At 35.1% G+C, this 26,356-nt stretch overlaps 1 protein-coding gene across 7 annotated transcripts in view; it reads right to left on the reverse strand.

The window, feature by feature from the left end:
• Rbp6 (RNA-binding protein 6) overlaps positions 1 to 26,356 on the reverse strand; it is a 1,547,649-nt gene that overhangs the window by 1,285,878 nt on the left and 235,415 nt on the right. For 5 of the 7 annotated variants that reach the window (XM_069847740.1, XM_069847739.1, XM_069847736.1 and 2 more), the window contains exon 2: positions 16,844 to 16,903. The exons of the other annotated variants lie outside the window; for them this stretch is intronic. In XM_069847740.1, coding sequence (XP_069703841.1) covers positions 16,844 to 16,903 — 60 coding nt within the window. The remainder of the gene's footprint in view (positions 1 to 16,843; positions 16,904 to 26,356) is intronic. 7 annotated transcript variants of the gene reach the window in all.

Consider the following 26,356-nt stretch of genomic DNA (forward strand, 5'->3'; position numbering starts at 1 on the left):
AAGTATTGCCAGTAGTGAAGTGAACATAACAGCTATTTTAATGTCACTCAATTTAAGCAGATGATCAAATAACACGGGTGAAGAGGGGAGCATTCAACTTAATACATGACGTTACATTGTACCGATTATAAGCATGGACGAACGGTTGTCTAAAAATAATATACAACACATATGTTAAAATTGGTATTACGACTGGTCCATAATAAACCTGGAACGGAAACAACGAGAACGAGAACGGAAATATTGTTAAAATAAATATTGTTAGGCCTAAATACGAGCATTCACAATTAACTATTGTGAATGTTCGTATTTAAATACATTTATTTTAACATTATTTCCGTTCTCGTTGTCACTTCCGTTCCCGGTTTATTGCGAACCGGCCTTTACTTTGTTCATAGGTTCCATTTACTCGGCTTGCAGCCTCGTTTCGCAAACATCCTTGCTCACAAAATAAAATGCCATTTTTAACACTCATATCGAATATTGAAAATATATTTAGTTCAACCTCCATCTTTACATTTAATGTTACTAATAAGATATGCCTACAGTTCGTCATTTTCCATTCTGTTTTTCAGTATTTAAGTCTCACAAACTTATATAGTAAAACACTCCTCGGGTATCGCGGACTTATCTGTTTGAGGAGTCGAGCCGGCCTCCTACTTTGACTGGAAATGATAGGCCTACTTGTGATTGACAAGAACGGGAGATGAGATTTTTTTTTCCCCGAAATTGCTAAATTCTCCTCAGAACTTGTCATACTAGGTGATACAGAGATTACAATGCTTCCCACTGGATCCAAATTCCACAGGTTCAAACCCACATGAGAGAGATTAATTTTTAAGGGCGATGAAATTATCATGGTGGCCTTCAGAAAGAAAATTATCCCGAGAGATCAGCGTCATAAGTTTACTGCACTTAAAAGACATCTCTCCTTATATAAGAGGATTCAAGGTAAAACTGTACAGCCACATCTAATTCACGATAAAATAAAACACCAGAGGAACCATAATGCGTGGCCCAAGAGTAATTAGGTTTGTCCCATCCTCGACCTGCAATTCATCGATAAAACTCAAGGTTGCACTTATCCTCTTCATCTTTAATAAGATACTGTATAGTATAAAACAGATTGGTCTAAGACCTTACGTAATATTAGACGGAGAGAGTAGTCAGGCTAAAAGTTTCTCTATGTACCATATAGGTACTACAGAGTGAGTCAGGTATGGCTAGACCGGCGTCAGCGGAAATTCGTATCTGTAGTAACAGCTGCGCCACTGCAGTGATCAAATCTCTTGCTCGCGTACGTTTCGTGTTTAGTTACGTAGTTTGTCCACTATGAAATATAGTCTTGAACAACGAGAATTTTTTCTTACGACAACTTTGTGAAATATGAATCGTGGAGAACAGTTATAACAAACTTCAATCAGTCATTTCCAGATTCTACAGAGCCTTCTGAAACAATGATTTACAATTTAGTGAAGAAATTTCATACAACTGGATCAGTATTAGGTAAGAAACGAACATGAGTGAGGCGTGTTCTCACTGAGGAGATGTTAGATGTAATTGGCCACCGACTAGAGAGCAGTTCTACGACATCATCCCGCCGTGTAGATCAGCAGGTAGGGGTGTCACAGTCTTCAGTGATAAGAGGTATGAAACAATTCAAATTAAAATCTTATAAAATTCGTGTAGTTCAGAGTTTAACGGAACCCGATTACCAAAGCAGACTTAGGTTTTGCATGTGGTTCCAACAGTAAGTGTATGATGAACTACTTGACCCCACCTCAAATTTTTTATAGTGACGAAGCATGGTTCCACCACAGTGGTTACGCGAACACTCAAAACAATCGTTACTAGGACAGTGAAAATCCACATAGCTTTCACGAACAACCGCTACATGACATAAATTCGAGCTATTTCGGAGAACGAATGGCGGCGAGTTGCTGGACCTGTCTTCAGGAGATGTGCAGTCTGTCAGATATCACAAGGACGTCATTTCGAATATGTATTGTGAATTCGGTAAGTACATCATTACGCAATACTAGCAGCAAAAGCGCGGAACGAATCCTCCGCATATGGTAGCGTCGTTACGTATGAATCAGCCACCGTGAGTGCGGTTAAGAGTCTAGCCCTGGCTGATTCAATCTGTATTTAGAGACTTCATTTGGCGATACCTGCTGGTATATGGGTTTGATCTATCAATATGGTGACCGTTAACGGAATGTCTCAGCCTATTTCTTCGGTATCTCTGAGTTGCTAGTCTTCTCACCCGGGGTTGCAGTGCCGCATATTCTCGTTGAAGAAAATTACAAAAATGGATAATTAATGCCATATAATGTCGAAATTAAGCAATTACAGCATTTTTTTTAATTTAAAGTACAAGGATATAATATAAAATATTAAGCTTCACTCCCGCTCGGAAACACGAACATCAGACATGCTTGCATGGCCGGAGTAGACTGCGTCATTATCGATTGGTAACCTACGGCATGTTCTTACGTATAAAACGTTGATTAATAATTATTCTATGAAGACAATTATATTTATAATCTACAATGAGTACTAACCTTTGTTATATGAGTTGTACAAAGTAGTGTCCATCTGCATTCACGTATTTCTGACATCTTTTAATCACGCACGCAGAATTTCAACGCATTTCCGTAATGCGTGCAACTTCCCTTCTTATTATAGTCTCTAAGTCCGTCCATAATGTGGAGATTATTCATCTATAGAATACTGTATTCTTTTAGGATTTCGTAAGGTGTGAATAACAATTTCATTAAAAGATATCGAAAATGTATGAATGTATTCAGATATCACTTGAATAACTCCTGTAACACAAATTAGTATTCATTATGACATAAAAATATAACTGTACATAGAAATGTTATCATTGAAAATAAAAATAGACTTCCTAAAACAGCAATGAATTGGATTTCAGCTGAAAGGAAGAAAAGACGTAGACCAAGAAAGAGAATGCTACAATCACTGCTGCAATGGAATCTTATGGAATGCAAATGGAGCAATGGGAGAATTGAGAAGGATGGCGTTTCAGGGCGGAAGACGAAGCAACTTGACAAAAACCGGATATAGATAGATGAGCAAACATACGAGGAACATCACAGATCGATAATGACGTACTCTACGCCGACCATGCAATCAATTCTGATATGCGTCTTCCCGATCGGGAGCCGAGCTGAACGTTCAGTATGTTTCATATGTTGTCTAGCACCCCATAGCTTCATGGTTTTATGGACATGTGTTTCATTATGTTTTTGTTGGAGTTCTAAGACTCGATTCAATTTTTCCATAGAAATTTAAATTTACTTCATATGACCTGCATAGTTACATTTTGATTTTTAACAATTTGGTTTTTCACATTACGAAACAATACAAATCACCTGAATATAATTCTAACTGCATCTCCTCTAAAGTCTTGTACGAGTAAATCTCTATTTTAAATAGTAATTCCATCGGGTTTATAAAACTTTATAATCCTAGTCTTAACGCGCTTCATTAATTCTCAATAGAGAGTTTTCGCACCCTGGTGGCCCGTTAAACGTCTAACGCTATGTTGACGTCAATAGTGACATATTTTGTAACGTGTGTTCGTGTTCGTAAAGCTTCAGAAAGAAACGTAAAGGATCGATGCACGTATTCCTTTAATGTAAGTCTTTACTATACGATGATTTCCGCTCCGTTAAAGATTTATCGTGTAGCTTCTATGCTATGACAGCCGACCAATCGCTCTGTAATTTTTGTAATTGATAGCTCAATGTCTCAGGAAAGTATAGAAAAGAATTCGAAATGAAAATCTTTTTTGAGAAGTTAAAAAAAAAAAAAACTAACTTCGGTGTAATCTGTTCAAAATAGATATTTACACCTTCAAAAGTTCCTAAGCGGCAAACGTTTTCATTTTAACGTTAGATGGCGGGGTCAAAGCGAGAGAAATGTTGAGATAGAATGGAAATTCCTTTTAAAAGTGATCGCTACTCAAAATCTTTACTGGTTTCCGAGTTACGGCGAGTTAAAAAAAGGAGCGTTTTCGCTTGATGGAGTTCTCACGATACAACATTCTGTCTGTTGAAATCTCAAAGAAAAATTATTTCCTGAGCATTTTTGTACTACTGATTGAATAATTTATCCGTCTTGAGCTGTTCTAAGTAGATGAACTTCCTTCACAGTGGTAAATCTCAAACGAGATGCCATGTTTTAACACCGAATTAGGCCTACGGTAAACTTCGTTCACGTCCATATTATCCGTCTAAAGATCACGGTTCCGTTATTGAAATAACGTTAGGTGAATGGCTCTGATTGGCTCTTTCATCATTGACGCCAACATAGCGTTAATCGTTAGCGGACCAGGAGGAAGAGAAAACTCTCTATTATTCACAAGCCCAGAAGTAAAATAAATACTATTTGCAACTCTCAAAACTTGTTCATCCAGCGCAATGTATTGAGTTATATCTCGAAATGCCTAGTATTTTCTTTCAGGACGCTATAGGCTAAGAGCCTAAGTTTTGCGGACAACTTATTTTTTAACAATAACAACGTTATCGCATTTCGGTCGGTGTTCTGTTCGAAACCTTTAAATTAAGAGCGTTCTGCGACACCTAAAAGCTAAATAACCTACACTGCTCCTTGAAAGTCTCAATAACCAATAAATCAAGATTGTGGTAACAATTTATTGCTAGAGGGTGCAAAAGATAAGGTGTATTATACATTGTTATACTGTATATTAAAAATTGATTTAAAATTGCAGATCCTTTTTCTTATAGGTTACCGACTGGGTTTCAGACCCAGTTATCCACAAGTCCCTCATCGAACTCATCTAACTAGACGGGAGTACGATTTAATTGAAGAATTTGATGTAATTTCTTGTAAAAGCGACTTTATGAAAAGTTTCTGACAAGTATTTCGATTTCATTTGCAACACTCAATCCATAAAGTTTTCTCGCCATCAAAGCCAGCCATTTTTAATTTCTTTGTTTTTCATTAAACGAAATACAAAAATAAAATACTAACATGCTGTAAAAAAATTGATCAAAATGTTTTGAGAAATTCCTATTTTCAGCATAACATTGAAATACGTAATAATGTTGAACATGCCGTCTGTATGTCTACGATTTCTCCTAAACTATTGGATGGATTTTCTTCATATGCACAATCTAAGAGACAAAATTTATCCAGCAACGAAGCTCAGTTAATATAATACGATTTACTTATAAAATCTAACGGCTCTTACAAATTATTTATCTAATAATAATTTATTCATTTAATCTACCATGTACTGTGAGTCTCTATCGCCACGTCATGACGCGCCCTCAGGTTGCGGATAGAGGAGACTGCCTCCAGATAGGGAGGATAGCTGTGAATATATTTAAAAATATACTGAATATATTATGGATGGTCCTCCAGCTTCGGGGTTGGGTGAAGGGCTAACAACCCATCACAGTAAAAAAAAAGAGCCTGTTACGAAACCCCAATATAAGTCGGGTTACAACAGCTGTTCGTCTATGCGAATGACGTGAATATGTCAGGACAAAATCCATAAACTATTAAGGAAAGCGAGGGTGTTTTACTTTAAAGAGATAGATTTGGAAGTAAATTCCGAAAAGACAAATTATATATAGTACGAAATATAAATATTAAAATAGAAAATTTATCATTTGAAGAGGTGGAAAAATTCAAATAGCTTGAAGCAACTGTAATAAATATATATGACACTCGAGAGGAAATAAAACGCAGAATAAATATCGGATAGTCTGTTATTATTCAGTTGAGAAGCTTCTGTCATCTAGTCTGCTTTCAAAAAAACTGAAATTCAGAATTCGTAAAACAGTTGTATTACCAGTTGTTCTGTATGGTTTTGAAACTTGGAGTCTCACTTTGAGAGAGGAACGAAGTTTAAGGGTGTTCGAGAATAAGGTGCTTAAGAAACTACTTGGGGCTAACAGGGATGAAGTTACAGGAGAATGGAGAAAGTTGCATAACACAGAACTGCACGCATTGTGTTCGTCACCTAACACAATTAGGAGTATTAAATCCAGACGTTTAAGATGGACATGGCATGTAGCACGTACGGATGAATCCAGAAATGAGTATAAAGTGTTAGTTGGGAGGCCGGAGGGAAAAAGACCTTTGGGGAGGTCGAGACGTAGATGGGATCATACGTTCCCGGTCACTTTTCCCAATTCGTTCCCCCTCTCCCTCAAAAAAACATACTTGTGCAATAGATTACAGTACGTAAACCATTTTATATCTTTGTTACACTTAGGTCATATTTACCAGTTAATATTTTAAGTTAATTTATTTAGCTTGATTTCAATCCATTCTTCAGTATGGAATTTTTGGGTGGGGAAATGCTTGTAACTCTAATCCCACTCCACTAATAGCCTACTTATTCAGAAAAGAATAATTAAAATATGCCTTAAACCAATTGATTACTCATTCATGCTTTTTTTCACTGATTTTAATGTTCTGAAAATTAAACAAATTAATTATATTGCCTTCTTAAACCTCATACATAAAAATCGCAATAAATTCAAATTGTATCATCATAAATATGGAACGAAAAGATCCGATTTTATACGACTAGAGGAACCGAAGTGTTTCACAAGCACAGCTCTCAGCTGTCGAAGGTTATATAATAAAATAATTGAAAAATACTCAAATTTGGAAACTTTTAGTATCAGAAATTTAAAAAACAGCGTTAGGAATTTAATTTTTAAAGAATATATATTGGTTTAATATCTATATGTATTTGTATGAGTTAAATTGTTAAAACTGAAATTGTATTTTTTAAAGTTTATTTATTCCTATATTTTTTTTTCCTTGACCCACTTTGTGTCAAATAATTATCTTTGTTTGTGTTAAGTATGTGCTTAGATAACTTCCTTAGCACGAGTTTTTACTCCTTTAGGGAAGGACTGTATTTTTGTACATGTTATTTTACTAACAAACAATATACAATTCCTTTAATTCCAATTTCAATTTCGTCCAGTCATTTCCCCCCCCCAGTAATAATTCCTAATGAGTTTCTTACCCAATTTATCTACCCAAAAATCTAATTTCATTTTTTGACATGAAATGTAACAACAATTCAATCAAAATCTAATTTCATTTTTTGCAACTACAATTGAATCAGTTAACGTGTAACATACAGAAATTTTCAGTTAAATTCATAATGATCATATAAACAATTTGTTGTGAAATGTCTAATGAAGCAGTAATTATAATCTCTGCAAGGGGTGGTAAAAAGCTTGCATTGAACGGACGGTTCTGTAATCGAAGAGATACCAAAGGAGAGAAAGAATAGGCCTACTGGCTTTGTGAGAGAAAACCTGAGTATACTGCAGCTACAATTACTACAAGCATTGGAAAATATGTAATCGAAGTATTGAAAGAAGTTCAGCAGGCATATGCATGGAACGTAGAAAATGTACAAGCAACTATTCTTGTAAATAGAATGAACCATATCCCAGAGAAAGAATTTAAGAAGTATTAGGCGTGAACGGATGATAAACCAATTAACAGATCCCAGGTCTATTGAAGAGCTTCAAGATATCCCAGAACGTTACAAACGGACATCAAGTAATGATCAGTTTCTACTGTATGACCAACGAGAAGAGGAAGAAGAGCAGTCAGATCGAGTTACAGAGTTTGGCACAAAACGGAATTTGGAATTACTGGGCTATATTTTTATCCTGTAATTATGTACATCCATGTATTGTGGGTCCCTATCACCACGGCATGGCGCGTCCTCAGGTTGCGGATCGAGGAAACGGCTTCCAGATATGGAGGGTAGCTGTGAATATATTGAATAAGCAGTCGCGGACAGCCGATGAGGGGTAATTGAACGGGTTACATCAGCTTCTTGCCTATGCGGATGACGTGAATATGATAGGAAAAAATCCACATACGATTACGGAAAATACGGGAATTTTACTTGAAGCAAGTAAAGAGATAGGTTTGGAAGTAAATCTCGAAAAGACAAAGAATATGATTATGTCTCGTGACGGGAATATTGTACGAAATGTAGCCTAAATATAAAAATTGGAAATTTATCCTTTGAAGAGGTGGAAAAATTCAAATACATGGGAGCAACAGTAACAAATATAAATGACACTCGGGAGGAAATTAAACGCAGAATAAATATGGGAAATGCGTGTTATTATTCGGTTGAGAAGCTCTTATCATCCAGTCTGCTGTCCAAAAATCTGAAAGTTAGAATTTATAAAACAGTTATATTACCGGTTGTTCTTTATGGTTGTGAAACTTGGTCTCTCACTTTGAGAGAGGAACATAGGTTAAGGGTGTTTGAGAATAAGGTGCTTAGAAAAATATTTGGGGCTAAGAGGGATGAAGTTACAGGAGAATGGAGAAGGTTACACAACACAGAACTGCAAGCATTGTATTCCTCACCTGATATAATTAGGAACATCAAATCCAGACGTTTGAGATGGGCAGGGCATGTAGCACGTATGGGCGAATCCAGAAATACATATAAAGTGTTAGTTGGGAGGCCGGAGGGAAAAAGACCTTTGGGGAGACCGAGACGTAGATGGGAAGATAATGTTAAAATGGATTTGAGGGAGGTGGAATGTGATGATAGAGACTGGATTAATCTTGCTCAGGATAGGGACCAATGGCGGGTTTATGTGAGGGCGGCAATGAACCTCCGGGTTCCTTAAAAGCCAGTAAGTAAGTAAATAATTATGTACATAAAAATGTCAGAGATCATAATTTCTTAGAGTTTCTGTTATTTACTATTTGTAAGAAAAGGAAAATCTGTCATTGAAAGATGTTGATTGGTGAAAATTACGATCTGAAACAAATGCATTGGGCGCAATGTCATTGGGGAAAAGTTTTTTTTAGGAAAAACTGCTTTGGGAAATATTTCTTTGGGCAAAACGAAATGGGAAAAGTATCCGGGAATCGGGATGATAATATTAAAATGGATTTCAGGGAACTGGGATATGATGGTAGGGACTGGATTAATCTTGCTCAGGATAGGGACTGATGGAAGGCTTATGTGAGGACGGCAATGAACCTCCTGGTTCTCTGAAAGCAAATTGTAAATAAGGAAGTAAGCAGAGCTTAGGCCAGCAGGTCTTCTCTTCCGCCCAGTCAGACTCAATCAAGAACACATAATAACGATCTACTTTAAAGAAAATTCATCCATTTACTTCGTGATATTTTGTATTACGTAGAATATACGGATAAATGAAACTGTGTAGTTCGTAATAAGGAAAGAACTATTCCCTCCGACGAATTGTTTTCATACATAATTGTCTACTTTTCATTTGTGATTTCAGTTTAAGTTCTTAACTTTATAGAAAGAAATCTATTCAGGTAGAACAAGTCCTTTCTTAGAGGATTAGAAGGTACCAGTTGTGAATTTACACGGAAGCCATGTTTTTGTATTATGTAGAGTACCTAAACTAACAAATTTCAAAAGGTAATTTAACTAGTGTGTACAGAATTGTTACCACATTTCTTGCGAAATACATAAGTTTTCAAAGGCCTCACTCAAACTACAGCTGGGCAGGCAGCGGAGAGTATCTGAGAATGCCTCAATGTTCTAGGATTACAGTTCCTTATCGTAATACTATTTGTTACGTTTAAGTGTAACCTATTACTAAAAAAGTCTAATATGCTTTAAGAAGTGTAACACTTTTAAATACCAATTTTATTATTATTATTATTATTATTATTATTATTATTATTATTATTACAATGTACCTACGGATAATTAGTTATGATGTTTTAGTCCCACGTTGTAGCATCGTGATCTAAAGCCGACTAAAGGCATTACATGCCTAGGTCTCGCGTTATGGTCTCACGAAATTTCGGACTGTGTATGGGACCAATACTCACCCCGCATCATAATGAATTTGGTTAGCTACGAAACGTAGCCAAATCCAATTTAAAAAACGAGTTATAACGACTTGGGGGGGGGTCATAGTGTGACGGGGTCCGTTTAGGTGCGTCATAGACGAAAATTTGACCAAACATGTCCAAGTGCGGCACGGGATATTTTATTGCATGGTCCATGTGCGGCCAGACCTAGATTTTTAGCAATTAAGTTTTGTCTTGAAAAAGAATATAAATCCAATACATCGGAAATAGAACAGTACTTAAAGTTGTTCTTTCGTATGTCATTTTTTGTCCGGCAGAAGTGACACGTTTACATATACATCATTGTATTACAACCTTAAGACGATACTCCTTCAATTTACTGATTACATATTGGAAACTTATGTCGCGAGTGATGAAAGGTTTCTCTCCAACATCCGGGGAAGAGTTCAATGCATCAACATGCCGAACGAGTAAGTGCTTGAATCATTTCATTCACGTCTAAATGAGCTACTTTATAAGAGTCGTCCTGATATTTATTTATAGATGTTCTGAAGAACATCCAAACCGAAACATACTGTAAAGCTCAGAAGCCAAAAAGCAAGTAAACTGTTGGTAACCACAGAAAAATAAGCGTTCCTAAGGATGCAAATGATGGCACTGCAGCAGAACTCCATCACTTGTAAAGACAGTTTCATTTGAGTTTCTACCTGTGAAAAGGTCAAGGACATGTCATTTACCACATCAGATGAAAGGCTCAGTATTAAAATACGAAGGTTACAGCTTTACAAACAGTAAAACTATAAACAGTAAACTCTATAAGGAGTTAACTCCCGCCAATAAATGGATCCGACAACTGATCGTCTCACTACAAGTGAATGGAGGTTAGCTCTTAAAATGACAGCTAATGTTTGTCCGCTGCGTGCTATACCAGGAAGGTCCCAAGACGGAAACCACTGTCGTCGTTGCGTCAGTGAAATTGAAACTCTTGACCACGTTTTGGGTGCCTGTTCTTTCAGCGAGACGCTCGGAACTCTAGACATAACAGAATCAGATCCAGGATTGTCGAAGTCTTGAGGAAGAAAGGTCTCACTGTACACGAAGAATGCCATGGCATCTCTCAAAAGGGATCCTGTCGGCGAATTGACATGCTTGTCATTCCACCAGGCTCTACATCCGCTTACATTATCGATCCGACAGTCAGGTTCGAGGCACAGAAGCAACAGCCCGCTGAAGTCCATGCAGAAAAATGCAGAATTTATCAGCTCACAGTTTCATACTATTTGCAGAAATATCACCTCATTTTCACTAAAGTTGTTGGGCTAATGATTGGAGCTAGGGGCACAATACCTCACCTCTTTAAATTGACAATGACTTCATTTCTGATGTTTCCCTTGCTGCTATCAGGGGATCGCTTGCCATTTTAAAATACAGTCTGTACTTTGTTTCCTAAAAAGGAAGAACTTTTGTTTTAACTTATAATCTCTTTGTTTACTACATTTATTCTATGCTATTATCTTTCCTGTTCTTAATTTTCCTTTTTTTTTTCCTACGTTTCTCTTTTGTGAGCTTTTCTGTCTAATTTCAATTTTGTTTTCACCCTGTGTGTTTGTTATGCTTTGTTCAATGAGGCAATCTCGTTGTTGGGAAAGCTGAAATAGTGTCTTTCTAAATAAAAAAATAACCACATCTATAACAAACAGTATGTGGGTGTACAGTATATTGAATTATTTAAGTTATGCATGTGTGTTGAATAATAAGCGTTTAAGAACATTGAGTTTTTCATTTCCGCAACAAGGATTAGGCAAAGTATTTATCCAATTTTCATATTTGTGGCCTACAAAATCCCTACTTCCAAAAGTTATGTAGCCTATCCGAAAGAAGGTTTTAGATATGCTGAAGTAATTTATGTTTGTATCTTTCTTTCTTTAATAGATATTATATTTAGTTCTCGTATGAATATTAATTTCTTTGTTTATATGTTCTCATTTTGTGTAACCTTCTTTCTGACCCTTGTATTATACCCATTTTCTTTCTATGTACGAGTACTTTCGATTTCTTTTTGTGATCACGGTTTTACTTCCATACAATACGATAGGCTTTGTCATTGCTTCATAAAGCTTTAGCCTACTATCTTCTTTTCTTGTTTTATAGTTTAAGCTTTTTCTATAAAACGACAAATTTTATTCAAGTTTAGATAGATATGTTGGGTAAGTTATATTTCTTAGCCAACATATCTTAATGCCTCTTCTTGAGATTCTGGCTGATAGTGCATCTCTTATGAGCCAGTATATCTCACTTAACGGTAAGTATGTGTCAGAGAATGAACAATTGTTTGTATACATCTGAAGTCTGATTAGTGAAATATGTTACTAGTCAGCGATGTATGCAATGGAGGGGGAAAGGAACTGGCCACCCTACCCTATCATCTCCTGGCTTGGTTGCCTCATAAGTGATGTCTTATTGGTGTCACTTATGAGGTTCAAACCTGTCTTCGGACAGTTGACTAAACAACACAGGTATCTTACATTAAAGACTTGTTGCAAAGTGTAATATTAGCCTACAGAATTAAATTTCGTCGAACCATTATTTTACCCAAAAATTCCTTTAGTTTAGTCTCTTTTATAACTATTAGTACAGTATTCTTTATAAATCCGATTTATTTGATATAAGGAGCGCTGTAAATTACTTTCATACATTTTATCGAAACTTCATCACCAGCATATAACAAACAATTATTTTAAAAAATCATTGTTCATTTAACATTATCCTATATTAAATTTTCCCTACAATTTTAGGAAGATGTTACATGATTGGAAGTTTTTTCGGGGTTTTCCCCTCAACCATTAAGAGCAAATGCTGGAAAACTTTCGGTGCTGGACCCTGACATCTAACTCAGACGCTAAATAGTCATGTCAGTTATAAAGCGTCGTAAAATAACCAATTAACCCTTAAATTGACAATGTATCCTATAGGATACAACAGGTTAATAGGCTATATGCTATAATTTTAATAGAAAAAAAATTGGGAAAATTAAAATTTCACAATGCTATAATATTGTACAACATATAAAAATATGAACATTGCGATAGTTGTTCTCTTTACGGTCCGACAAGATTTAATAAAGTAGTGTGAGAAATGAAGCTTTGCCAAGTTGGATAATTTGTAGAAACAAAAGCCGCCCTAAATAAGGGTTCGATAGATCGGCCTACTAATCAATTCATAAAGAATGATAAGTAAACAAAACAATTTTGTGACACTTCGAAAGAAAAAGAAAAAACATTAAGATAAGAAAACGTAGGAAATCATTTACAATAACAATTTTGTTGGGTACAAATGATTACTAATTATAGCTAAGGATGATTTTAACACGTGAGATCCTATGGCATCAATCGTTGCATCAGAAATTTTATACTGTTTAAGTTGATTTAAAGTTTCACGTGGGATCGTGCCACGGGCACCGAACATGAGCCCAAAAACTGTCCAATGTGTAATGTGGTATTGTGCTCCAAGATGCTGACAACAAGGCTCATATATGACTTGTTTTTCTCGACACACCTCTTGTGGCTGTTGCTCATGCATCTCAAAACGGATTGTAGGATCAAGAATGACACCCTTATCCTTCTGCCGATCAATTATGATGATAACAGCCCGTCTAGTAGAGCCATCAGAAGAGACGCAACCAACCTCCTCATAAACCTCATAGGAAGAATTCTGACGGATTGAAGCTGCGATGAGAGAACGAACCGTATTATGTCTGTTGATTCGGAGCAATTCTCCATGACGGCAGAAACCCAAGACGTGAAGAAGCGTTTCTTGCTCGTCGCATCTTCTGCAACGGGTTGAGTCAAGAGTTCTACCAGGGAGAGTACGTACAGGTATTGTATTACAGTTCATCTTAATGGCTTGAGTCCATTGACTGCTCGAAAGTCCCTTTTTGGTTGAGATCCACGAATTACCTTTCTTTCAGTGAGAATAGAAAACAACTCCCAAACCTTTACTTTTCAATTTGCTCCATTGATGAAAAGAATCTTCACGCAATGTTTTTCTTAAAAATATTTACATATTACAAAGAGCGTGTGCTATCAAATACTCTTGTCTTCTCCCTCTATGTGTAATAAATTAAAAATTTCGATTTTAATTCCATTGAATTTACTTTATTTTAGAATTTTCATATGAAATGTGTAAATCTTTTATTGTTTCCATCATGTAATGTGCGTATAATTATTCATTCATATAGTTTTCTCCATCTATTCTGCCAAATGCATTTCCAAAATCTAAGAAAGCAGCAAGTGCCTTCAGGTAAAACTAATTTATTTTTTCGAATATCTGTTCTGATATGAAAACGTTATAAGTTATAACTCTGTAAGCATGGAACTCGATTGTTTCTTCTTCTAGAGGATTTTAAGAAACTGTGCACTTCTTAATATTTTACTGAATACCCTAGTAAAAACGCTCTACACAGTGGGCGGAAAAGTCGCTTTCCCTAGGGACTTCCTAACATTTAATTTACATTTCATTATACATTCCTTAACATATATTGTTCAAAATGTACGCCCTGTTTTTCGATGCACAATTCACAACGTTTACCAACTGATTTACAGATGACAGAACATAACTGACGATTTCATTGCTTTTCAAGAATGATTGTTCGATCATCTGTCGCAACTGTCCAGATCCTGCAGTTTCTTAGCAAAAACATGATTTTTCAGGATATCCCTCAGCGAAAAATCACATGATGTCAGGTCACATGATCTGGGTGGTCATTCCATTGTGCCACGACGGTCAATGCATTCATGGAATTGCTGATTCAAGAAGTCCATCGCTCCTACACTAAAATGAAGGCACTAAAAGATATTTGCCGAGTCAAATTATGATGATAAAACCAAAATAATGTAGGTAGGTTGCAGTTCATAACCTTGTTTCAATGTTAGTGAATTGACTTAAATTATATTTCTGTTAATTCGATTGTACCATGTTAACTAGTGACAAAAAGAACATTTCTTATTGTATAATATATGTAAATAAGAGCTATAGCGTCAGGGATTTTTAAAGGAAACTTTTTTTTTACAATGTAAGATTCACACTCAAATTCGCAAATGAATTTCCAAAAATGCTCATTTGCACTAATCCTTATTTAATGTATAACGTTAGGATAATTCGTATGAATAGCAATGGAAAAGGAAATACGTATTAAATAGTCCTTTGTAACAGTTAACGTTTGAAAAATTCGTAAAACATTTATTTACAAAATGTAACTGGAATGGAAAATAGTACAATTGTTTTCTAGGTTATCCGTTTATATAATATAAAATTATTTCCCAGGTTATCGGTTTATATAACATTTTCGTAATGTGAAATGTTCCAATATTTAAGCAAATGAAAGGTGAGAAAATTCCAATAATGTTCTTGAATATACAGTATCAACTTTTTTTCTGATTGGTGACACAAGACAAATTTATAAACGTTTCAACTGACAGAATTTAAAACTATTTTTATACTTGCTGTTACATGAAGTATCTGATACTATAATGACATTTTACGTGTAAGTTATCATTTTTATACAGGGTGAGTTTGAGGTCCACCGACAAACTTCAGGAGGTGATTCCTGACTGAAAATGGAGCACAAAAGTTCATATCACCTTGTGTCCGGAAATGCATAGTTTCCACGGTAGATGGCACTGATGACATTCTCTCATAACTTGCAGTGTGCGTTTTCTGTGTTGCAGATAGTGTGATTTAAGCAACCTAGAAGCAAAATGGTCCTGTATTCATTCCAGGAACAAGTCGAGATGGTGTTCGTGTATGACCAAGCAGGTGAAGTTGTGTGATGTGGGTGGTGCTGTCTGTCAGGGTACGTGGCTCGGTACATCCGTGCTGCCTCTCGACCGTTTCTACCTGCTTGGCCATACACGAACACCATCTCGGCTTGTTCCTGGAATGAATACCGAACCATTGTGCTTCTACGTTGCTTAAATCACATTATCTGCAACACACAAAACACACACTGCAAGTTATGAGAGAATGTCGGTCAGTGCCATCTACCGTAGAAACTATGCATTTCCGGACACAAGGTGATATGAACTTTTGTGCTCCATTTTCAGTCAGAAATCACCCCCCTGAAGTTTGTCGGTGGACTTAAAACTCACCCTGTATATATTAGACATTTCTCGAAATATTTCTTCACATGATGTTTTAAGTTATATTTGTTTTGTGTATTCTAGCCCACACGTATTTTATTTTCATGTAAAGAATTCATTCATATACAAAATTTGTTTTATGCTAGCTTTCATGTAATGCATTTATTCATATGAGTATACCATTTTGTACAATTGTATACCTTTCACGCAAAAAAGTCATCATATAAGCCTACTACTCTTCAAGGAAGGAATATTAATTACAAAGTTATCTTCAAGCTAAAAACTGTTTTATGTGCTAGTTCATTAAGGCAATAATTCGTTTGTAAACCTGTCTCTTCATCAAGGATTTATCTGTACAATAAGTTTAAGTAAACCACTTTTTTCATATATCATCTATTGTAATACATTTGTTTATAAGCCTGTCTTTACGGCAAAAACTTGCCTACATACTAGCCACCATTAAGATTAAGTTTATAATTTGTTTACATATAGTCCTCACAAAGTAAGTTGTTCATATACCAGTTTTTACATAAATGGTGTAAAAAGTAGTTTTCTAAGGTGATATGCAATATTAGTCACTTGGTATTAACTCTAAACTGCCAGTTTATTTAAATAAAAAACAGCAAGCGCATTATAAATGAAGTGTGTAATGTACTGCAATAAATGAAAATGTACTTATAAAAAGAGAAGGATAAGAAAAAAATAAAACAACACCAACAAACAACACCAACAACCACAACAAAATCAGCCAACAACAGTGGTGTAGAGACAAAATAGGCTTGCTTGCTCGTTTGCTTTTTTGGCTATGCTTGCTATGTACACCAAGGGATTGGGGGGGAATCACCTACCTTGACGTAAGCATTCGGACTCCGTTCTCAAGCACCAACAGTCCCGTCGGCTCTCGACGGCTGAAAGAGAACCACTCTTCAAACCCTTCCTTCCCTTTTATTTGTTTCGTTTTTATTTGATGCGCACAAAAAATTGAGAAGAAAATATGCGTTGTAACATAGTGTCATTTTTCGCCTTCAAAACTATTACTACAGCCACTAAAAGCTACAACTACAGCTACTACTAACACTACCAACTACAGCCGTCACAAGAGATACTAACTACAATTACAGTAACAAACATTAAACTACATGTTAGTAATCACTATACACACATTTAGATACTACAAGATGTTTCTTAGATGAGGTTAACTTTCTTATATATCTGACGATTTTACCAACGCTAAAAATAATGCTCAAATGGAAAGAACATTTCCAAGCAACATAGATATCTGTTATACAATGCAGTTATCCTTATACAAGAAACATCTTTGTAGATACACAATAAAATATGCCTAGGCAATGGAGAAACAAGTAGGCCCTATTCAAAAATATAATAATAATGACATAAGTAATTTGACTTAACATTTTATATAGCATACATATCTTGGTTTGAGTACAGTGACTTGGACTGAATTCACTTCATTTTAATTAAGGTTATTTTATGATGTTGTATCAACATCTCAGGTTAGAATTCACTTCATAACTTAAATCATTAGTTAATGAAATAATGTTCCCAGCTCGTAATACAATATATCTAAAAACATGTTCTATATGTTTAATAAGATTTCTTTTCTAATGACAGAAGACCCTATGTGTAACAGATAATCTTCAAATTTAAGGTCGAGCACAAACTCGGGGTGTAATTATGAAGTGACGAAAGATACTTGATAAAATGGTGGCAATAGAAATGCAATATTCCGATAAGCACGTCTCATATCGCCTTTTTCCATAAAAAATTCTACTTCTACTCATCGGCATTTTAGCTCAAGCCATGGAATTGTAAAACTGGCACGTTAACCATTGTACTAACGGTGTACCAAGATATGCAATGGGAAATTTAACAAACATGGTAAGTAATTTTGACAAGATTAGTCACGAATTGTAATTATTGAATGTACTTTATAGGGATGAATATGACTACAGTCCAAGATATTTATATAATACGTTAAAAATCTGATCACAATATAACGTATTTAGGCATAAACATATCATGATAAATGCAAAACATATAATTTTGCTGTAACTCAACGATTTAGAGGTTTCAAGGTTTATCAGTAATATGATAATTGATTTTAAGAAATTTCCTCTGCAAATTTAAATATGCAACTTACTTTTAAGAGACTGTGAATACGATAAGAATACAATATAGAAAATATCAGTAGATAACATTGTAAATATTTTGCCTAATAAAATTAATTTACAATGATTTACACAATATATTTAAAAAGGCAATTTTACGAAAACCTGAAAATTTACAAGTTTGTCTGGGTACATAGAAACATATACAAAATAAAGAAATTACAGGTGTACGATCATTTTAAATTTCAGAAATATTACTTTTTAAATGATTTAGTGCAGAATTTTAAATGTAACTGATAAGTTTCTCGGCACATAAGTTCGATACGAACATAATGTATAATATATAGAAATATAGATAATTCGAAGTTAAGTATATTTCAATACACAACAATATACAAAATGTAAACTAAATGTTATCTGCAAATACCAGGGCATAATGAAAGGAAATAGCAATAATGAAAATATAGACAAAAAGTATGACGCTAATATAAATAGAGATGAGTCGAATACCCAGAATTTGGATGGGTTAGAAGGTACTGTGATGCGAAGCGCAAAGTACTTATTGGCGTTAAAGATAAAAGAACTGTTCTCATCAAGTATGACAACTGTGCGACATTCTGCAAAATCTACTCGACTCCTTTCTTCAGAAAAAAACACATTTAAGCCTTGGTTTTTCTAAACCGACGCATGCGAGTTGCGACGTGCGAGGCCCGCTTCACACAAATACGGACAACACGAAAGATAGTGAGTGGTTTCTATAACTGCGAGGTACGCAGACCTCGCACCTCGCAGCTATAGAAACCACTCACTATCTCTCGTATAGTCCGGATTTGTGCGAGGTGGGCATCGCACGTCGCAACTCGCATGCGTCGGTTCAGAAAAAAAACAAGGCTTCAGGAAAGTATGAGGTAGCACAGAGAGTTCTACACACAAATAACGATACGTATGATGACTTATCCAACAATACTCGTATGTTTAATATTACCACCCTCTGTCTCCAGACACTACCTAAAACCAGTATAATGTTTGAAGGGAAGAAATAATTATGTGTGAGGGTGGTAGACTATAGTCGACGAGGATATGTGGGGAATTTAAATTGAACTTATACTACGAACACAGCAGCATTATTCAAAGGAAGTACAAGTTGTTCCATTTCACCTGCGGGGAAATTGTCAAAATTATAAGTTTCTATCCTATTTACGTTTTCTCTGACATGCTATAATAATGTCCTGGTGTTTGCAAACAGCATTTGGTATCCATTCTGTAATTAAAAATTGTTTATAATATATTTAAAGTGAGTGATTTTTAGTTGAAAACACTTCTAAATTTCAGAAATATAATTGTGCCTCAAATTTTGAAAAACAAAATTTAATTTTAATAGAATTTTATCCAGTAATGTATTTGTAAATAGTGTTTTTTAATATAACATACATGTTATTAAATAGTAATTTAGATGATCAAATAAATAACGTTTGATTGAAGGAAATATAACAAAAACTAGATACCTTAAAAGTAGTTTAAAATCAAAACAAATATCACATCTATGAAGAGAATTGTTGATTCAATTTATCCTAGTGAATACAAAACACTTCACCAAATTATTTAAAGACAAAATTCTTGGCTACAATGCTACATAAATTTGTTTTTTAAGATCACTTGTCAAGACACACAAGTTGGGTGGCGTGTGCAACAACATTAATTGTCTCTGTTGGAGCGTGGAAACATACCTACATCTTGCCACTCCACGAATCCAGGCAGGATTATAAATTTTCTTCATTTATAGGCCCACCACCACTGAGAGCGAATCGTGCTACCGTTTAAAACTATCGAGTTAATGTGTGGTATATATTTCACTAGATGGAATTATCACTTCTAAATGAATGTACATACAACAAAAGAAACAGAAAGATGTAAATGAAACACAATCTATCATTATGTCACTATATATACGCGTAGCACTGCCACATTTCACAACATTGAAAACTCGTTTTGCAAGATATTATGTGTATAGTAATTAAAGATAAAAAAGTGAGTAAAATCTATTTAAAAAGAGATAAAAGCAAAAATTGAATAATACACTTACTGTAGGTAACAGTATAGCTATACATTTCACTGCTCTATATTATTTACAGTTATCAGCTGCATTGTGATGTAACTTTTTAAATTTTCAAACGAGTAATGAAATGGAGAGAATGTATTTAATTAATAGGTTACATAAATTATGGACTTCGGATCGAATGACAAACATGACAACCGTTCGACTCTTTCACATACTTAATTTCTATTATCCGTAAAATTAAATAAGGTATTAATTAAACTAAACACATCGTATTTTTGTAGTACGCAACAATACTGAGAGTTATGCCAAAATGTTTTTTATTTAATTGTTTTCTTTTGCGCAAAAAGTAATATATTGGCACTTATTTCCCTAAAAGATCGTATAACCCTTTGATGTAAATATAGGCCTACTAAAGCAAATTAAAAAAAAAACTTTTCCACGTGTGCAGATTCTTAACTACGAACCAATATTGAATCTAAAAAAATAGAATCGCCTCGGTCTCAAAAACAAGCAAAAATCGCAATTTATATGTAACTCTTTACAATCTCTGTATACAATCAGGAAAGTATTGTGAATGTAATTATCGTTGAAAGATTTCGGAACATTCAAAAACGTCCCCCATTTCCAGAATTTCTTTCACTGCTTCTTCTCATTCCCAAAGCATTCATTTCATCGCTCGTCTCTTGTTTGCAAAGAATTCTCAGTTAACCTTTCCTTTAAACGACCGCTCTTTAAAGCTTCATCACGGTGAAATATTCGCTCTCACCCTCCCAGCGCATTAAGGAATAGAATTCCTACTCATGCTAAAAACTAAATAGCGTATGCCAGATCGCCCACAGAGGAAAAATCGATTCCTATCCAGCGCCTTGATCACACAATTAAGAGAGAAGAAAGCATTATCTATCTGCAAGCAAAGTTCAGAATTCCGCCAGAAGAAGCGCACGAGCGTTCACTGAGAAGATAGTTGGTATTGCAGTTACATGAAAGCAAGTTTAACTTTGAAAGAATTTTAAACCTTTATGCGATGATAATGGGTAATAACTAGACAGTGTATGCGGGATGACTTAAGGAAAAGTGAAGCTGTTACGTATCAGAGTAGGCCTATATGGCACGTGCCGTGTCGTCCGTCTTTTGTGTACCTGGCGAGTACAGCAGCGTACAGAACGAAGGGATCCCGGTCCGTTCATAGTAACATTGCAACGCAATGTGTGCAGTTGTGTTATCCTGCAGGATAGGTGAAGACGATTCAGCTTCGACAACTTACGAGACTATATCGTCGTTTACTGCAACGCTAGTAATTCCATCAATGATGACGAGGTATGTGCTACAGTACGTCATTTTTCTTTACATTCTGATTGTACAGAGATACAGTAGCATGTTGACGTCGTCTATTTACGTTTAAAACCTGTTCAGCCAATGGTCTGAATGAAAAAATTGTAACATATAGTAAATGTGCACCTACATTCAACGATAAGTCATCCCGCATCCACTGTCTAGTAATTACATTATGTTGTAAAGTAATATTTGCCTTAGTTCGACCAGTTTCCCCACTCTACAAAGAATTTGTCTGCCTATCGGCTTGAGCACTGAAAATTAGTTCTTGTCTCCTGTACAGATTCAGAAACAAAATTTGAGCCAAATGAATTTTGTTTCTGGGGCTGTATAGAAGCGTCATTTAAAGGAGCATGGTGGGACAATTGCCCACCAACTGAATTAAAGATTTTAAATAATAATTGAGTAATAGTACTACTAAAGAAAGAAAGGTGAGAACTGTACTTTTAATATCGAAATATTCCATTTTTACAAACGCTTAAGAAATAAAAAAACTAGCTAGTTCGCTTAAGTGGAACCCTTTGCTGTGTTAGTGGCTATTAACTATTGCAAATAGAAATAGCCTACAAATTTTAGTTAATTTCAATTAAGATTTCTTTACCAGTACAGTAGTCCGTTTTCATTTGTTCGCACTACGTCATATTAACAGCAAGTGGATGGCAATTAAGTATCGTATAAGTAAGACAAGAAGTTAAAATTAGGAGTACGACGTGTGGAAACTAGAAATGTACTCTAAAGTGAGATAAACTTGACTGTACATAAAAAAGTTAAATCATATCAACCTTATTTATGAATTAAAGTAATAAAAACACTTCAGAAATGGAGAAAAAAATAATGCATTTCAAAAATATTGCACCTGATAAGGTTTAAACGTCCCCTCCCCTTCTTTATATCTTCATCTCAGTTTAAGGTGTGGAAATAGTTCATTTCAGAGGAAATAGGGAAGAAGTACGTCACGTGATATACCCTATGATGACTTTCCCAAAAAATCTTGTCCCTTACTTAATTTTAAATTATAAACCTTTTTGAAATCATGTCTTTACGAACAGTAATGAAAATACGATAATCAGATTGAAGAGTTGAAATACTAGTGCAAGGCCAAGGATTGCACTGAACTGATGCGAATGATATTATTATTATTATTTTTTTTTTTTTGCATTTTGCTTCATAAAATGTTTGAATTTTCAAGTATTATTAAATTTTGAAATTGCTCATTTACTTACTTGCTTTTAAGAGATCCGGAGGATCATTGCCGCCCTCACATAAGCCCGTCATCGGTCCCTATCCTGAGCAAGATTAATCCAGTCCCTATCATCATAACCCACAGTCTCAAATCTATTTTTATATTATCCTCCCATCTATACCTTGGCCTCCTCAAAGGTCTTTTCCCCCTCAGGTCTCCCAACTAACTCTATATGCATTTCTAGATTCACCCATACGTGCTACATGTCCTTCCCATCTCAAACGTCTAGATACGTTGTTGTTTAGTCAACTGTTCGAAGACAGGTTTGAATCTCACAAGTGACACCAAGAAGGCACCACTTATAAGGCAACTAGGCCAAGAGATAATGGGGTAGGGTGGCCAGTTCCTTTCCCCCCCATTGTATACATCACCGACTAGCTACATATTACACTAGTCACATTTCAGATGCGTAAAAACAATTGTTCTTCCTCTGACACGTATCAAAAAGTGAGATGTTCTACCTGATAATAGATGTAGGCCTACATATCAGTCAGAACCTCAACCAGAGGATCGTCTAGATTTAATGTTCCTATTTATATTAGGTGAAAAATACAATGCGTGCAGTTCTGCGTTGTGTAACTTTCACAATTCTCCTGTAACTTCATCCCTCTTAGCCCCAAATATTGTCCTAAGCACCTTATTCTCTAACATCCATAACCTCTGTTCCTCTCTCAAAGTGATAGTCCAAGTTTCACGACCATTTTAAAGTTGATTATTAGAAAATATTAGTATATTTATTTGATATTCATGTAAATTTTATTACAAACGAAGAAAAACGGACTAAAGTATTACTTTTCAATTTCTCAAAGTTTATCATTCTGTTGTTTTGTAAATCAGCACATATTCTTCACAACAATGATTCTATATTTTAATTACCGTGATAGACTAGGTTTCTGCCACAGATTGGAGACTAGTTTTCTGATAATGATTGCATATTCAAGCAAGATGAAGAAGCTCCATGCCATTGAGCGAAGAAGATTTCTAAATTTCTTCAGGAATCCCACACCAAAACAATTAATTGGCCAGGAAACAGTCCTGACATGAACCCAATCGAGAAACTCTGGTATTACAACTGTATACAATAATACGTACACGAGCTTTTATTCCTTCGGATATACTAATTTTATACGTCACCTATATAATCAGAACGAAATAAATTATTATTCTATTTTTTATTTTTTTTATAAAAATATTACTTTCTAAATAAATTTATATAGGCCTTACTTATTTATACCGTAAGCCTATTATTACATTAACAGGATTTTACTTCACAATAGACCCATGGGTCGCACACGTTAATCGCCTGGTTTACTTTGTCTTGGCCAAAAAATGTTAAGAACCTTTGTGTTAAAATATTTAGTAGGCCTACATATGGGGCGTTGATAAGCATCCTATGGAACAGCGATGTAATGAAAATAACAAGGAAATAAGGAGTACTTGGAAGGAATTTGTTTGTGTGTGTGTGTCTATTGTGTACTTTTGTAAATATACTTGTGTAGTACGTAAGTATGGGTATATAAAGTGTTTATGTTAATTTGTGTAGTTCTTGTATATCAGCGATGACCAAAGCGGGTGTCGTGATTACATCGTGTAATCACAGACATTCAAACGGGTACGAGGAGTTTTCTGTACATTGCTGTGTGTTTCATTCACGTACTGAAGGCAAGCAGTGGCGATAAGATGTCGCTCTACAAACTCTGTCTCTACAAGCAATAGGAGGTGGTTTCGTAAAGAATGAGAAGGAGAACTTCTTTGTTGTTCTGTCGGACAAAATTTAATATGTTTACTTTGGTCAACGGTTCAATTAGGAGTATATAGAAACATTAATTGCTACGCTGAATAATGTATTATTATTATTATTATTATTATTATTATTATTATTATTATTATTATTATTATTACTAACCACTAGGTATGTGTTTATATAATTCTTCTGTGCGTGCATGAATATTGATATTTTAGATCTTCTCCCTAGAACGATAAAATTATTAGGTTTTATCTGAACTTTAATCTTCTTAATCTTTATATGAGGGTAATTATTTATTAATTATCCATTTAATAATAATATTGTAGAAAAACTGATTCAATATTATGTGCCAACGAATTGTTAAATGCCAGGAATTGACATGTATTAAGCCATAGCCAGGAAGAGAAAGATGAGATAAATAAATGTAAGGGCTTTGAAATATCTTGTGCTCTAAAGCCTTTTAATAGAACAGAATTTCTCAAAAGAGTAGTGATTAAAATAGCTTAAATAACTTGTCCATAAGAAGTTTTTAATTTTGAAAAACTACGAATTTCTCGACCAAGCATCGAGAGAAGAATTTAGAAAATTCCTGATTATATTCAAGAGGAAGGTTTAAAAAGAAGCAAGAAAAATTGTACATTATTCACCGGCTCTTGATGACAGCAGTGACATTACTGATACAGCAAAGCTTGAGATTTTTATCCGTGGGATTGATCAAGATGTTGGTACAGGAACCACCACTGGTTGTAGTTTTCATGCCAAGTACCTTTCCTCAGTCTCCTTACTTCATAGACCTTTGGAAGTAGTTGACCATTCACTTTCCCATTTTCCTTTGGATATGACCGCCAGCTGGTTCCTTACTTCACTCATCGGGACCTTGTCGTAACAGATCTGTAGATCGACGTGTGTATGTATGTATGTATGCACAGTGTTCTACCCAAGAGCAGGTCTTTAATTGCAAATCCAGCATTTTTCATTCTTCCTAATTTCTTGCTTTCCTCTTAATCTCCTCATATAATGCCTTAACGTTGTCTATCAGCTGATATCTTTTACCCCGAACTCTTCCCCGTTCACCTTTCCTCACATGTACCCTATGTACATTATATTCCTACTAACTAGTCCCCTACAAATATGCAAATTAACAAATTAGGCCTACACCAAAATAAAAGGAATCAATCACTGCACTCACACACCTAATGGCAGTTATGCCAGAAATAGTTTCATATGTGTAAATATATTTTACTGTTATTTATGTACAATGGCTAGAGAGGGCGTCCTGCGCGTATAAGACCCTAAAACGGCCTCTGGCTCAAAGCCAGAAATATCAATAAACAATACAACAATATTTCATAGGCTGTAATTATTGCAGTTCGAATTTTGGTCACCGTTGTTGTATACCCTACAGTTATGCATATGTATGTGTTTAATATGTGTGCGCGAATATGTAATGTAGTATTTCCTTGACAATGGGGTGTACTAGCAAGCTAAATACTGTTAATATGGATGACTATTTCCAATGTACATGAGCTCTGGCAGTCTATAAATTCTGTAAAGTTAACAAAAAAATTAAATAACCCGACAGCCAGACACTAGCATCTTCACCTTTATCAGAGAATCTGGTAGCCTATCTACAGCATCGTAAAATCCAAGAAACGTTGTATTAAAGTTTACGTTAAGGGCTCTTCACTATTCTTTTCTTATGGAGATGACATACTTCTCTATGAGATCACACTGCATCTTCCGTCTATAAAAATGTTTTTTTCTCTCTCTCCTTTCTTCTGCGCGTGTTTCAGAAAGTGGGGGCAAGAAAGAGTTGAAACTAACAAGCCTCTTCACGCTCGCAAATCCAAC

The sequence above is a fragment of the Periplaneta americana genome, chromosome 15, assembly GCF_040183065.1.
Source record: "Periplaneta americana isolate PAMFEO1 chromosome 15, P.americana_PAMFEO1_priV1, whole genome shotgun sequence".
Lineage (NCBI taxonomy): Eukaryota > Metazoa > Arthropoda > Insecta > Blattodea > Blattidae > Periplaneta > Periplaneta americana.